Source organism: Poecilia latipinna, unplaced genomic scaffold (genome assembly GCF_001443285.1).
Source record: "Poecilia latipinna isolate Pla-1442-1.1 unplaced genomic scaffold, P_latipinna-1.0 Scaffold1159, whole genome shotgun sequence".
In the NCBI taxonomy this organism is placed as follows: domain Eukaryota; kingdom Metazoa; phylum Chordata; class Actinopteri; order Cyprinodontiformes; family Poeciliidae; genus Poecilia; species Poecilia latipinna.
The window spans coordinates 159,881-176,415 of NW_015113775.1; the positions used below are offsets into that span (position 1 = coordinate 159,881).

A 16,535-nucleotide genomic window follows, 5' to 3' on the forward strand; every position below is an offset into this window, starting at 1 on the left:
TTTCACTGCATGTTTAGAACAAAGCGACTGAGAGTCATGATGGGACGCCACTGGAGATTAAACAATCTGAGCTCCGTACTTCTCCTGCTTTTATTTGGGACACGTTTCGTCGGTGCTGCAGGTAAGTAACCAGCATACAGTTGCTTTACCTGCTCTGTTTTGTGTTTTTAAAATAAGCACTGGCTGCTGTGGTTGCTAGAATAAATCAGTAAAACAAAAAATCGTAAACATAAAGTAAACATGTAAACAGTTTTACTGACCAAACAGTAATTACAAAGGTGTTGAATTGTAAAAATAATTTGATTGCCCCACAATTGTCCAGAAAATAGTGATTTAAAATGGTTATTTTGGTAATAAATATAGTAAATATAACAAACTTTTTCTGATGTATTATCTTGATAATGTTATTATATATTTACTTGCAGTAAGATTTATTACTTGTACATTCATTTTAATGTGGCCTTACTGGAGGTAACAACTAAAACTGTTAAAATGCCAATATAAAAATTTTTATTAATATTTTCTGTAAACAAAATTTAAATTTACTTGAAATATTATTATAACATCTACCAAAAAAAACATTTATCATTTACATGCAATGATAAAAAACCAAGGGAAGCCACATATTAAGGCTAAAAATAACAGTAAGAACGTCGTTCCACATTCATCCCTTTGATTTATTTTCATATCATTGAATTTTTTTGTCTTGATTTCACAGAATTTCACCAAGTTTCTTTTCAGTGTGTTTAACTTTTTTATGTTAATTTTCACTCTTAATCTTTTTATTATAGGAGGTCACCAACTTTGTTTTACCTATGGATGTTTTGACTCCAGTGACACCCAGCTCTACGTGACTTTGGACGATGATGAAATATTTTATGCAGATTATAAAAACAACACTAGTGTCTGGGATGAGAAAATAGCAACTTTGAAATATAGATATACATCCACTGCACGTGAATATGTAGAAATATGTCGAACCGTGTGCAATAAAGACATACATCGATGGAAACCGGACCCAGACGTCAGAAGGACTAAAGGTAGGTAAACCTCAGTTTTAATTTGTTACTATTGAACAAAGTTTCTCCAGAATCACAAAACAAGCTTATAATGAATAACTTCCCAATTTATTTTTTTAGATCCACCAGAAGTGATTATTTACACCAAAGATGAAGTGATTGAAGATGTAGAGAACAGTCTTGTGTGTTTTGCCAACAACTTTTTCCCGCCTGCCATCGACATCAGGTGGACCAAGAATGACAAAGAGGTGGCAGTGGAAGATCCCTTCATCAAAACTATTTCCAACTCTGACGGGACGTTTCATGTTTTCTCCTACCTGAACTTTGTTCCAAAGCAAGGAGACATTTACAGCTGCACTGTGGAACATGAAGCCCTGGAGGAACCCAAGACCAGGTTTTGGGGTGAGAAAGTCTTTTTTTCTATAGCTTCAAAACTTAAATTGTCTCTACTGGTGTTGTAGCTTGAATTTCAAATATTTTTTCCCCTGTTCTCTTTTTCTTTAGATGTTGAAACAGAGGAGATGAGTGTGGGTCCAACCGTCTTCTGTGCACTTGGTCTGACTCTTGGGCTGCTTGGAACTGCTGCAGGAACTTTCTTTTTTGTGAAAGGAAACCAGTATTGTGACACCCCAGACATTGCTGCTTAATGCATAGCATAAAAGAGTAGCCTCCTTTTTTACTTTATTTGCATAGAATAATCTTTAGGCACTTTCAGGTTTTACAAGCAGGTATTTTGCACATATGTTATGTTGGTGTAACAAGAGGAAGTTTGTAAATGTTTGTGTTAGCTTAAATTACTTCCAGTAAAATGACACACTAGGGTTTAAATGTCTTCCATATATATAACACTACCATGCAGATGTGTTGCATCTGTATATGTCTGATCAGATGCAGCGTCAGTAACTTATTCAACAAGGAAATCATTTAAAATTTAAAATTCCTGTTTTCTATATGCTGTTTGACTGCTGTATTACTTAAGTCTACAGTTAAAGAAGAATTTAGATTATAATATATTTTAAGAAAACCTCTGGCTCAATCTTCTTCACACGGATCCCAAGCTCTACCGGCGGGCCGAAGTGAAGCCACACAGAAAACAACAATCAGCGTCGACGTCACAGAATTTCAGAGTTTAATCCAATGGGCTCTTTGCACCTCAGCTTCCGCGTTCGGGGAAAAGCGGCTCGATTGTTTCCGATCCAATACAAATATCATTTACACTCAGTGCTTGCAATGCTTGGCCAAGGTTTGTACATCGATCCGAAGCCCCAACAAGTCAGCTGGAGAGAGGTTTTAAGATGTACGCCTCGTTATACATTCACTGACACGAAGGTGAGTTTTACTTAAACTTTGTGGCTAACATTAAACTTAGCTTATGCTAGTAGGCAATATTCTCGGACATTGTTCTTGTAAAAATGTGCTATTTAAGTATCTAAACATTCTAACGGACAATGTTTTTACCTTATTTTCAAGTATATTATGTGTGTTTATTGTCGTTAGTGTCACAGACTAACGGGGTTCGGTTACGGTTCGGACTTTTTACTTCCGAAGCACAACGAAGCTCAACAAGCCTCATAGCTTGACAGTAGCGCAGCTCTGGTGTCAGAGATCTGGTTCAGGTGTTCAGGTTTAAAGTTGCTGCTTTTAGAAAAATATGACCGTGTTGCTTCATGTCTCCGTGTTATTTCGTTGTATTACCTTTGCATGTTTCTTGTGAAGAGCTCAGATAGGACGGTGTTTACAGCAGTATGTACAGGCGGATCAGTTGCTCGGCTGTCTGGCTCTGGTCTGCTCTCTCGTTCCCATAAACTCTTTCAGGCTGAATACAGAAGTGATTCCATGGAAATAACTCAGGGAGGCTCCTTTATTTACCATCCGTATCCCCGGTATTTTTAGGCTGATCCGGAGTGAAGTGAAGGCTGCAAACTTTGCTGTGCGGCGTTAGCTTCAACTGGTAGCACAGATATTTACAAGCCATCTTCTTAATTCAGGATCGCTAGGAGATTAATGAAAACTTAAAAGCCCATTATATTAGGAAGACAACAATGACCTTCGTAGGTTATAAAAACCAGGAGCTCAAGTGGGAGGTGTCAAGTTAAAACAGCAAATGGTACACTTTTGAATGCATTTCCCATCTCCATCCAACTGGCACGTTCCATACAAAGAATCAAGCGCACCCATCTCTTTCACTTCTCAAACTCAGCAGCCAAATCTATAAGGTAACTTGCACACCTGTGCTCATAATGATCTCTTTTCAGACAAAGATCCTCAACTGAAAGCTTTCTCAAAGACACCACAGGTTTTCAACTTACTGTGTGGCTAAAAAATAGGAATAAATAGGAAAATCTCAGTTGAATGTAAATAGTAATTTTTGTCACATATATATGTAACTGTGTATCGGTCTGTGTGCTGAATCTCATGACAACGTGTGTAGACAATCAGTACTACAGTTATTAAATGAATATTGTGGAAAAATTATCAAAAGTCTGGTACGAAGACTGATAATAATCAAAACATAAGTTTATGCATAAGAGACAAAAAAAGAGGATCACGCTCTGTGCATCAGTGGTTTTGATCTTATTAATAGAGCAATTTGTCTCTCTATCTTTGTCAGAGAACTTTGTGGAAGAAAGTTGTGATTTCTGATACAGACCTGGAACAAACCAGATTTGTGATTAGATTATCGACAAACAGTAAATTAACACTCAGTGATGAGGCTGAAAGGGTCAGAAGAGCTTATAAAACATGTTGTGACAGTAGTTTTCCACTGTATGCACAAAGCACAACATAAAACTTTCAATTACAGTACAAAGGTCAACGATAACAACCCCGACACATTTCTTGACAAAGCTCCCCTCTCTGTCATAAACTATAACTTGGAGAACTTTTCAGTTTCAATGTTTTCAGTCACACATTTCACTGCAGTCTCTCCATGTTGTGAAGAAAAGTTATAATCTAATATCAAAACAAGCTTGTGGTTTATTCCTGTTGGACTCCAATTTCACCAGGGAGCCAAATGAACTGCATCTCCCAGCATTCAAAGCGAGCACTGGATAAAAGTTTGACTAATCTGTTCTGACTTTTTATCCCAGATTGTTGTTTTTTTCTCTGTTTTTTCTTTTTTGCTGTGGCTCTAATCCTTTTCCGTTCACACATGTGAACTGAATCCATTCAAATGTGTAGAGATAAAATAAGTGCTAATTGTTGAAAGAATACCCACAAAAAGTCAGAATTCTGAGATTAAAGTCTGAATTATTATGTTTTTGGCCCTAATCCTCTTCCGTACCTCATGCACCACTTTTTCCTGATGTCCAAAAATACCCAGTTGTCCCTTCAGACTACAAAAAGCGCCCCCTTGTGTTACGGTGGACAGAGGAAACATTAAATGAAAAACAATGTGTATAGCCATTTAAAAAGTTTAAAGTTGAAACTATGAGACCTTCTTCTGGATTTTCATTTCGCCATATCAGAGTGTGTTGCTCAAATGCTTAAAACATTAATTTCTGGAAGTTACACGGCATTTAAATGTTAAACAGTAAAGTGTTTTTGTTGTTTTGCTTTTTTTAATGAAGCAGGAAGGAGGAGATATTTCTTTACAGTTAAGATGTTTCAATATTCTTGAGTTGGGACTTTGAGTGAGTTTTTCTAACTAGAGATTTTTCAGATTTTAGTCTTTTTGTGACACTTTTGACTTCCCATTTATTCCAGCAGGTCAATCCAGACAGTCAGGTTCAAATTCCAGCTAGCAGAGAATGTCTTGTTATAAATACATTTAATGGCCTTAAATCAGAAAATTAAATCTGTGTGAGTGCAGAAAAATTGTGTCTGAAAGCATTTTAGATGTTTATTCTGTTACTCTTTAAAATGATTTTGCTGTTCCTGTCATCACTTCATGATGTCTGTTGAGATGCTTGTTGTTCTATATTTTCCACCAGAGCAACAACCTGATGAGGTTTCTTTACTTTTCTTTCTGAACAGATTGTGCCTCTTTATCATCAATTGATCTCTTGATCATCAATCTAAAATGTTACATTTGTTTTATCAGGTATTATCTAGAGATCTAGTACATAAGACTTAATCCCTTCAAACATCCAAGTTTGCTGGACATCAGCTGTTGCCTCTTTCATTCCTTCGTTTGGTGACTTTGTTCTCCAATTGTCTATATTAGCCATTTTGTCTGTCTTTGTGATTCTCCCATATATAAATATATGTCAAAAAACAAAAAAAGTAAATACATAAGATTATTGTTTGGTCATATATGTTTGCTTTTATTTATGTAAAATAAATGTGATATTGTTTTATTCTGATGCCTCAAAAAGAAGGGATGTGGATCTTAATGTTTGATCTGTTATTAATATTTATGTTCTGTTATTAATATTTATGTTATAGAGCAAGAACATTTTTAGTATCAACTTATTTTTGTCCCTGTGAGGAAATTTGCCTTGCAGTCAGATGAAAAACATAAAACACACAATCATAAGAATAAGCAATTTATAAAGGTTGTTAAAACATCAGTATAAATACCCATTGAAACGTCGCACTAAAATAACAATCATATTCAATCACTTTTAATCAAAGAGCTTTTCCACCTGCTGGTTCTTGCTTTCTGCTGTCTGAAACTCTTTCCAGATGACAGCAGCTCAGATTCACAATTAAGTAATAAAAGGAAGGGAGAATTTATTTTTTGTTTTCTACCTGTTGTTAAAAATGTTTTTGCTATATCAAATAATTTAGTCCCAATAGTTTTGCTGGTCACTTCAATCAATTGTTTTGTTCCTTTTTGTCTCCTTTTGATAGATTGTCTAATAAGAAATTACATAATACATGGCAGAGAAGAAGCTGCTATCTCAAACATTAGGGCCTTTGGGTAGCAATAGCCCTGAGTCTAAAACTCTGATATATGCTGCAAAAAAGTTCTAATATTTTCAGTGAGAATTTTAAATGGGTAAAATCTAAAACTCACAAATTTAAAGCAGCAAACTGATGTGCAAAAAATGACAGACTCAGAGTTTGAATAGAAAATTGATCAACAACTGAGTGACAGGAGCAGCTAAAATAGCAGAACCTCATGACAAAAAGACGAAGTTTAGTCAACATAAAGAGTTGCTACTTCTTTAAATTGTTCATTTCAAATCACTTCTTAATGCTGCAGCATTAGACAGTCAAAATTCTTCCAATTATTTATGTACTTTTTCTTTGACCCACTGGTTTTTACAGTAATTCATTAAAACCTATTTGTTTATTGATTTAAGTTTCAGTTTTATTGTAAATCAGTTTTATAAATTGTAATGTAGTTGTTTTCATTTAATATTTTTTCTGTTGTATTTTTATTGTTTTAAACTTTGTCATGTGTTATAATGGTTGGTGTAAACTGTGAAGCACCTTGATCAATTGCTGTTTTAGATTTCCTACACAAAGAAATGTGATACTGACAGTTTAGGTTGTCAGAGTAGAAACGCAGTGATTCTAGTCCTCCAGTAGATGGCGAACTCTGACTATGTTTAACTTTATCAACCAACCGACAATCAAAACATCAACCTTTGCACTCTTTGCTTTAATTTACGAACAAGTTTTGTTGGAACAGACAAGTAGAGACGTCGACAGAGTGAATCTAACAAAATGGCTGCTTCAACTGACATTTGCAACTCAGGTTTGTGACGCTTTTATAAAACTTTCCGTAAATGTTGTCTATCTTGGAGTATTGTTTTATAAACTTTCATTTTAGTGGCTGAATATGTTGAATTTCAAGACTTTGACTTTATGTAAGAGATGGGAGTTGGACAAAATGTCTCCTGCTTTTCTAGTTATTTTTGTTTAAGTTTTATTTTAAATGTAATTGTGTGTATAAATGTTATTGATATTTACTTTATTAGAAAAGTGTTCCAATAGGAATATACAGTTGACTTAGAATCTATATTTTGTGCTGGTATGAACAAAGTAAATGTTTCTGAACTGCATTCTAATGACCCCTTCTCCTGACAGCACAAAGTCATCCTGCTACAGAGTTGAGGATTGTGTTGATTGGAGGAAGATATAATGACCTTCCCAGTGGTAAAAGTTCAGCTGGAAACATCATCCTGGGTCAAAATGTTTTTGACACCAGCAGAAGAACAGCTCAGAGTGAAGCGAAGCAGCAGGAAGTGTTTGGCAGACGAGTCACAGTGGTTGATACTCCAGGATGGTGGTGGGGATGGCCTAGAGAAGAAACTCCAAAACTGGATCAGATAGAAATCCAGAACAGTGTCCATCTGTGTCCTCCAGGACCTCATGTCTTTCTGCTGGTCATTCCTGTTGATTTACCTGAAGATCCGATTGTCAAATCATCACTACAGCAACACTTGGAGCTTTTTAATGCAGATGTTTTCATTTACACCATCGTTCTGTTCACTGCTGTTTCTCCGTGTAGTGATGAAGAGATAGAATCTAAAATCAGAAGAAATCCAGTCCTGCAGTGGATTCTTCAACAATGTGGAAACAGAAAACATTTTCTCAACTTCAGTAACAGAGAAGATAGAGATCAAGTCAAGAAGCTTTTAGAGAAAATTGAGACCCTGATTACAAACAATGGATTCAGACACTGTTCTGTTGACAGAAGTCAAGGAGAAACTCTGAGAAAAGAAATGAGAGATTTGACTGAAAGAGCCTCAAAAAGGTTTGATCAAGTCCAGAAACAAAGAAAGAAACTCAAGGAGCTGATTGAAGGTAGGTNGGATTTAGTGAGGAAAGATCAGTCAGGATCAGAGCTGAAGCTGCTGTTCTTCAGTCTGTTTCCCAGCTCAGCTTCACCATGTCGGTATTTAGCTATAAAGATGCTACGAGTCAAAGCCAAACATGCTGAAAATGTATTTTTCTGAATATGAAGGAAGAATGTGTATTTTCTATTACACTTTTGGATAATTTCTCTTTTATCCTTGGCTTTAGCCTGTGAACCAGGATGTCTCAGAAGTCATTGGAGTTCTCCCAGTGTGACCAGCAGACTGAAGCCCTGGCTCTGACCAGTGTCACCAGTATAATAAATATTGTTTTTATTCTTTAACTTTTTGTGTATTTTTAAATGTCTCAATCTGAAGTATTAGTGTATTAATGCAGCTTATGTAATGAAATAAAAATATTTTATTCTGTTAGAATTATTTTAACTTTGCTGTCAATAGCAGAGTTGATGTACTGTAATAAATATTTATTCTCTGGAAAAAAGTATGAAAAATATGTAGTTTAGTGTTTAACAATGATTAATTTATAAATCAAAAGTCATTTCTCAATAATGTATAAAAAATAAATACAAGAAAATTATTTGTCTTGAAACATTAAATGTACATTAAATTATGGAATTATGTAAATATGTTTAAACACTGTAAAAGTGTATCTGTTCATCAATATTAATAAAAAAATGATCAGAATCATTTCTATCAAATAAAACATTGTGCTCTTTATTCAGAAATGCCCCCAAACAATTAAATAATCACATCAAAAGTTAGAAACTCTGTCTTTAGTCATTTCTTTGATTGCTAAATATATTAGTGTGTGAGAGAAAATGTGTCAATGACAGGAATTAATTTAAAATACTTTGTAGAACGACACTTTGTGAAGTTCGGTCCATTCACCTGTATTAGCTTACTGGCACATACTCCACATTCAATATGGTGGACGCTGTTACGTATCGCAGCAACGGGTCGAACTGCCCCATGAGGCGTCTACGTATTTATGTCTATGATGTTTGACTGATTCAACCATCAACCTTTGAACTCTTTACTTTCGTTTATGAACTTTGAAAGAGCCAACAACAAGCAGAGTGAATCTAACGAAATGGCTATGTCCAGCTCAGGTCTGTGACTTTTTCATAAAACTTTCCATCAACTTTGTTCTATCTTGGATTATACTTTTATAAACTTTCATTCTAGTGGCAGAATTTGTTGAATTCAAAGACTTTTATTTTGTACAAGAGATGGGAATTGGACAAAATGTCTACCTCTGCTTTTATAGTTATTTTTGTTTTAGGTTTATTTTAAATGTTGTAGTGTGAGTAAATGTTGATATTTACTTAATAAACAAAGTGTTCCAATCAGAATATACAGTGAACTTAGAAAGTACACTCTGTGCTGGTATGAACAAAGTAGGTGTTTCTAACTCCTTATCTCTCCTTACAGCACAAAGCCATCCTGCTACAGAGTTGAGGATTGTGTTGATTGGAGGAAGATATAATGACTTTCCCAGTGGTAAAAGTTCAGCTGGAAACTTCATCCTGGGTCAAAATGTTTTCAACACCAGCAGAAGAACAGCTCAGAGTGAAGCGAGGCAGCAGGAAGTGTTCAGCAGACGAGTCACAGTGGTTGATACTCCAGGATGGTGGTGGAATTGGCCTAGAGAAAACACTCCAAAACTGGATCAGATAGAAATCCAGAACAGTGTCCATCTGTGTCCCCCAGGACCTCATGTCTTTCTTCTGGTCATTCCTGTTGGTTCAGATTTATCTCAGCTTATCAAATCATCACTAAAGCAACATTTGGAGCTTTTTAATGCAGATATTTTCAGTCACACAATCGTGTTCTTCACTGCTGTTTCTCCATGTAGTGATAAAAATATAGAATCTAAAATCAGAAGAAGTCCAGTACTGCAGTGGATTCTTCAACAATGTGGAAACAGAAAACATTTTTCTCAACATCAGCAACAGAGAAGATAGAAATCAAGTCAAGAAGCTTTTAGAGAAAATTGAGACCCTGATTGCAAATAATGGATTCAGACACTGTTCTGTTGACAGAAGTCAAGGAGAAACTCTGAGAAAAGAAATGAGAGATTTGACTGAAAGAGCCTCAAAAAGGTTTGATCAAGTCCAGAAACAAAGAAACAAACTGAAGCTACAGATTGAAGGTAGGTTACAAGTTTATTTCTAATAAGCTACAGTGCTGCTTATCTTGAGTAGGTGTTTGTGGGTAACTGCATCAAGTGAACCAGAGTTTGACAGATAAAACTTTAGATTTTGGTAATTGTAGGATCATAAAACTAATAAAATTATTAATCCAAATATTAACTAAATACCAACTACTAATTTAAGTTTGATCCCCTCATTTGTACTGCGACTCTTAGTGACTGTGTCTTCTTAGCAACACTGTAAAAAATGTTTCTAATTTACGTAAAATACCGGCAGCTGTAGTTACCAGAATTTGACTGTATTTATATGGTAAATTACATGCATTTTACTGTAAATTAGTCTTTTTTTCAGTGCACAAAGGAGAGGTGTCATTGAATCCAAGAAGACAATAAATCACTCAGTTAACTGTGAAAAAAAATTCCCCTCATTTTTGAGATGATGCCTCTGAGATCAAATTTAATCTATTAAGTTGACATTCACTTGCATAGAAATGCAACAAATTGTTCACTTGGACCAATTTAACTTTTTACCTTCAAAGTTTTAGCTGAACAATAAATTGAAAATTAAGCTTCAGTAGAATTGAGATACAGAGTTTTCATCAGAAGTTTTCAACCTGCAGTTCCAGAGTCACAAGAGGCTCCTTGGTTCTGTGGCTCAATTAATATTAACATTATTTAGTATGAATATTAACAACAAAATAGCACATTTAGTTCTGTGTTTTCTTTTGTTTCACTGTTTTTATGCTGTGCCTCCATGCAAAAACACTGGCCCCCTGAATCAAATCTACTTCTACATAATGATCTATTGTCATGTTGAGATTAATTTGTCGAACCCACATGCGCAGAACACACTCTGGAGACGGGTAATGGTTATGGTGATTTATTAAATACAGTTGTAACCCACGTTAAAATCTGACAAATAGGAATAAATAGCTGCTCAGTTAAAATCTGAATAAATAGGAATAAATACTTGCCCATGTTAAAATCTGACATAAATAAGAATAAATAGCGGATTAAAAGTCTGAACAGAGAATAACGCCTGGGTGACGCTGCGGTGCACAAACCAGAGGGAGAGAGCAGAGGAGGAATCGGAGGAAAAGAGCAGTTGATTGATTAACGGAAAAAAAGTTAATATTATAGTTAAGAAGACATAATTTACCTGGTCGGAAACTGACGGGGATTTTATGAGAACTGAGTTACATCGGTTTTGGTGAGTTTTGTGTTTATTTTCTTACATATTCACCGTGTTGTACTTTTCCTTTTGGCGGAAAGCTAACGCTTAAGACGTAGCTGTTTGCAAGAAATGCTCCGTTATAAACTGTGATCAGGTTAATGTATAAACGGTTATCCAGTTAATATGTTGAGTTTATGAAGAAGAATTTATTTGTATAATTTAAGGATTTAAAAAGAGTTTTGTAGATTTGTGGCCTGTTACACAGGTCAGGTTTTTTTGTTCGGTTGGAAGCTCGGTCGGAGCGAAGATTGGTCTGCCGTGTGCGACGTCCACATTCACAGACGGGATTCAAGATGGCGAGCGAGACCTAGACCTTCAATTCATCTTCTCCATCATATCAGGGAGGGACTCTCCTGCATATGATAATTCGCTGCCGGAGCGGTAGGAACTTCAGGAACTAGTTCAAACCGAACTGGACAGGATTAAGAACTGGTGAAATTATTATTATTTTTCTGGACTGAATCAAAACTGAAGCTTTTCATTGAACTGAGAACCTGAACTCACATTGGACTTGAACTTGAGCTTAAAGTGTCATGCTTAGATTTTCATATGTTATGTCTCTGAATGTGAATTGAATAATTGTGGTCCACTTTGATTTGTTTGAGGGTATTTCCTTACCTGTGGAAAAAAAACGAGTTAACTCAGAAAAAAAAATAGGAATCCTAAAATAGGTGCAACCTAAGAAAAGGAGACTGGTCTAACTAACTTAAATTAGTTTGACTAAAATAACCTAGGAAAAAGAGACTGGTCTAACTAAATTAGATTAGTCTTACTGAAATAAGCTAGGTGAGCTAATGAGTAAAAAGAAGTGATACACTTTTCTTTTTCTCCTTTTTTTGGGGGGGGTTTGTGTATTGTGTTTCATGTGTGTTTTGCATTCAGTAAATTGCCGGCTTTTTGCATTTAAAGCAGCGGTCTCTGGTGTTGTTATTCTTGCTTCCCCACTCCTTAGAGCCTAGAACTGGTCCAGTAGCGCAGTTAGCCGTGTGATACCGGTGCTACACAGTGCTAACAGGTATGTACAAGGTGGTCCGGAACTGGTGCTCGTCTGCGTGGTTCTGGATCTCTGGGTGGAGATAAGACAGGTAAGAGGGGTTCAGTGATCGTGGGATTGCAGTCCAGCCAGAGACCTACTTACCGCTAGGATCCAGAACTGAAGGCTGGAACGAGGGCGTGAGTTTCTCTAGAGGGCGGACAGGTGAGTGGAGGGAGATCTCAGACAGGTGCCGGAAGGGATCCGCTTGACCAGGGATCTGCCGCCGACAGAACTGAGGGCTGGTCTCGGGGACGTGGCCACCAACGGGTAGACTCCGCGGGGTCTCGAGGATCTTAGGTAATCTGACCCGGTTCGTAGAAGTTCGAAGACACTCAGGGCTTCACGGAACGACAACCTAGGAGAAGGCAGCACAAAGGAGGTTACTAATATTATCAGTGAAAATTTTAAAACATTTAAAGCAGGAAACTGATGTGTAAAAAATGACACAGACTGTGAGAGTTTGAATAGAAATTTCCTCAACAACAAAGTGACAGGAGCAGCTAAAGCAGCAGAACCTCATGATAAATGAATAATTTCGTCTACATAAAGAGTTGTTACTTTTCTTTCAGTTCAAATTTCAAATCGCTATGAAATGCTTCAGCAATGTAAATTCTTCTAATGAGTAAAACAAATGTTTATTGATTTAAGTTTCAGTTATATTGTTATATAGTTATTTTTATCTATTGTAATATAGTTTTTTCATTAATATTTTGTTTTGCAGTGGTTACTGTAAATTGTGAAGCACTTTAGTCAACTGATGTTTTAAATATCAGCGATGAAATGCAGTGATTCTATTCCTCCAGGAGATGGCGATCTCTGACCGTGTTTGACTTTACCACCCATCAACAACATCTACTTCTACTTTTGCTCTCCCTACTTTCGATCAGGAACAGGTTTTGTGAGAACAAACAAGCAGAAACGTCGGAAGATTGAAGTTAATGAAATGGCTGCTTCAGCTGATATTTACAATTCAGGTTTGTTGTCTTTTTGATAAAACTTTCTGTAAACGTTGTCCTATCTTGGATTATGCTTTTATAAACTTTAATTTGAATATGTTGAGTTCAAAGACATTGACTTTATGTAAGAGATGGGAGTTGGACACAATGTCTCCCTCGCCATTTTAAGTTATATTTGTTTTAGGTTTATTTTAAATGTAATTGTGTGTATAAATGTTATTGATATTTACTTCATTAGAAAAGTGTTCCAATAGGAATATACAGTTGACTTGGAATGTATATTTTGTGCTGGTATAAACAAAGTAGATGTTTCTGAACTGCATTCTAGTGACCCCTTCTCCTTACAGCACAAAGTCATCCTGCTACAGAGTTGAGGATTGTGTTGATTGGAGGAAGATATAATGACCTTCGCAGTGGTAAAAGTTCAGCTGGAAACTTCATCCTGGGTCAAAATGTTTTTGACACCAGCAGAAGAACAGCTCAGAGTGAAGCGAGGCAGCAGGAAGTGTTCAGCAGACGAGTCACAGTGGTTGATACTCCAGGATGGTGGTGGAATTGGCCTAGAGAAGAAACTCCAAAACTGGATCAGATAGAAATCCAGAACAGTGTCCATCTGTGTCCACCAGGACCTCATGTCTTTCTGCTGGTCATTCCTGTGGATTCACATTTATCTCAGCTTATCAAAGGATCATTAAAGCAACATTTGGAGCTTTTCAATGCAGATGTTTTCAGTCACACCATTGTTCTGTTCACTGCTGTTTCTCCATGTAGTGATGAAAAGATAGAATCTAAAATCAGACGAAGTCCAGTCCTACAGTGGATTCTTCAACAATGTGGAAACAGAAAACATTTTCTCAACATCAGTAACAGAGAAGATAGAGATCAAGTCAAGAAGCTTTTAGAGAAAATTGAGACCCTGATTACAAACAATGGATTCAGACACTGTTCTGTTGACAGAAGTCAAGGAGAAACTCTGAGAAAAGAAATGAGAGATTTGACTGAAAGAGCCTCAAAAAGGTTTGATCAAGTCCAGAAACAAAGAAACAAACTGAAGCTACAGATTGAAGGTAGGTTACAAGTTTATTTATTTATAATAAACTACAGTGCTGCTTATCCTGTAGATGTTTGTGGGTAATTACATCAGGTCAACCAAAGTTTGGCAGATAAACCTTTTTGATTTTGTTAATAGGTAGTTTTAATAAACTACCTATTATGAAATACTTAACTATTTCATAACTATATACAAACTACTAATTTAAGTTTGATCCCCTCAGTTGTACTGTGACTTTTAGTGATTTTGTGTGTTCTTAGCCACACTATGAAAAAAACAAAAACAAAAAAAACATACTAATTTACGGTAAAATATCTGGTTGCCAGAATTTGTATTTATTCTGCAAATCTCTGCCAACTACAGATACCTGTATTTTATAATGAATTAGATTATTTTTTACAGTGCACTATAAAGAGAGGAATCATTGAAAGTAAAAAGACAATAAATCACTCAGTTGAACTGTGAAAAATATTTTCCCCTCATTTCTGAGATGATTCCTCTGAGTGAATAGATAATGCTAAATCTTTTTTTGAGATTATATTTTTTGGCACAGAAACTCAAGAAATTGTTCACTTGGACCAATTACATTTTTTATCTTCAAAGTTTTACATAAACAATAAATTAAACATTAATCTTCACCAGAATTGAGATGCTGTCATGAAATGCGGTAGTTGGTGGTGAGGATGGATGGATGTGGAGGAACCAGGTTTTGGTGTGAAAAGGGATGATTTAATCAAAGCCCTCACAGGTTAACATTAAAACCAGGCAGCACAGGTGAATTAAAAGGCAGGGAACTCAACACAGGCAGCAAAGACAAAGACAACTTAGACAAAGAAGCAGGACACAGCTGGGATCAATCAAATGGCAGACAAGACAACAAAGGAATTAAATTGACTAGAAAACAAACAAAGAATCCTAAATCCTTACAGATACAGAGTTTTCCTTTGCCAGATCAGGATATTTGCAACCTGAAGCTCCAGAGTCACAAGATGCTCCTTGGCTCTGTGGCTCAATTAATATTATTGCTTAGTATGAATATTAAATGAATATTAACAACAAATTAGAGCATTGAGTTTAATGTTTTCTTTTTGTTTAATTGTTTTTGTCTTGTACCTCCTTGCAAACACACTGGGTCCGACCCTGGCAAATTTGAGCTAGAATAAAATTTACTTCAACATGATGTTATATGTTGAAGGAAGTAAATATTTCAGGATTCATATCTTCTGTCAGAAAATCACACATAACCCACAGCAAAAATCGTTAAAGTTTTGCTTTTGTAAAATGTTTGAGTATAACTTGAAGAAAAGGAATGTCAAATCAAACTTAAGACACAAAATAATTTTATTATCTCTTGGTAAAACACAACCAAAACTTTATGATTCTTTCCACGGAAAAGTTTACAGAAACAGAAAACCAACATAGAGCTAGAGAAAATAGATGAAATACTGTGTAAAAAAACACTTTTGCTTTCTTTTACTAAATCTTTTTACAGTTCACTGGCACCTCTAAAGCAAAGGTAGATACAGGAGTTACTTAAAATTATCTAAATAACCTAATTATATAAATGCAATAGATTAACTTCCAGAGTATTTTTCTCTTTGCTACCAACAATTTGCAGTTGTTTAAGCTTTGCAACTGTTTGATTCATCTATTTTCTTTGTAAAATTACACTGTTCTAAATAAATCTGAGTTGCAAACTTTTTTAATTTGAGCGAAGTGAATAATTTATTTATTTTTTTTCTGTTTTGTTGGTTTAGGTGGAAAAATCTCTTCAGACCATTTAAGAATAGTGATGATTGGAGGATCATTGGCTGGCAAAAGCTCAAGAGGAAACATCATTCTAGGAAAAAATGTGTTTAATGTTAATAAAAACTATGACAGAAGAACAACTTGCAGTGAAATCAGCCACAGTGTGATTGAAGGAAGGCGGCTCACAGTGGTCGATTCTCCTGGATGGTTTGACATCAACACCCTTCAGGAAACCAGTGAGATGGATAAACTGGAAATAGAGAACAGTGTGAATCTGTGTCCTCCAGGACCACATGCTGTGCTGCTGTTTATTCCTGTGATAATGAACATTGATGAATCATATCTGAGATCTGTTCAGGAACACATGAGTCTGTTTAGAGAAGAAATCTGGAAACACACACTTGTTCTGTTCACCTATGGAGACTGGTTAGGAGTGAAGACTGTAGAGGAGCGAATAGAGAGTGATGAAGGTCTGCAGTGGATAGTGAACAAGTGTGAGAACAGGTATCATGTCCTGAACAACAAGGACCACAGTGATAAGACTCAGGTAAAGGAACTACTGGAGAAGATTGAAGAGATGTGGGCAGGAAATGAAGATCCTTACTATGAAGTGGAGCTGGACCGAGCA

The 16,535-nt window shown here is 35.9% G+C and overlaps 1 protein-coding gene, 1 long non-coding RNA gene and 1 pseudogene across 3 annotated transcripts in view; all 3 read left to right on the forward strand.

The window, feature by feature from the left end:
* The window catches only part of LOC106960141 (H-2 class II histocompatibility antigen, A-U alpha chain-like), a 6,595-nt gene extending 4,449 nt beyond the window's left edge, over window positions 1-2,146 (forward strand). The window contains exons 1-4 of one of the 2 annotated variants that reach the window (XM_015053093.1): window positions 10-121; window positions 792-1,040; window positions 1,140-1,421; window positions 1,524-2,145. In XM_015053093.1, the coding sequence (XP_014908579.1) occupies window positions 10-121; window positions 792-1,040; window positions 1,140-1,421; window positions 1,524-1,666 (786 nt within the window). In that variant the 3' untranslated portion in view covers window positions 1,667-2,145. Of the gene's footprint in view, window positions 1-9; window positions 122-791; window positions 1,041-1,139; window positions 1,422-1,523 lie in introns of those variants that run through there. The other variant, XM_015053094.1, reaches the window with a different exon arrangement.
* The window catches only part of LOC106960144 (uncharacterized), a 19,903-nt gene extending 16,891 nt beyond the window's left edge, over window positions 1-3,012 (forward strand). Inside the window, exon 3 of the long non-coding RNA XR_001427509.1 lies at window positions 2,913-3,012. This is a non-coding gene — a long non-coding RNA (uncharacterized LOC106960144). The remainder of the gene's footprint in view (window positions 1-2,912) is intronic.
* A 10,038-nt stretch (window positions 3,013-13,050) lies between these two features.
* The window catches only part of LOC106960145 (GTPase IMAP family member 8-like), a 16,730-nt pseudogene continuing 13,245 nt past the window's right edge, over window positions 13,051-16,535 (forward strand).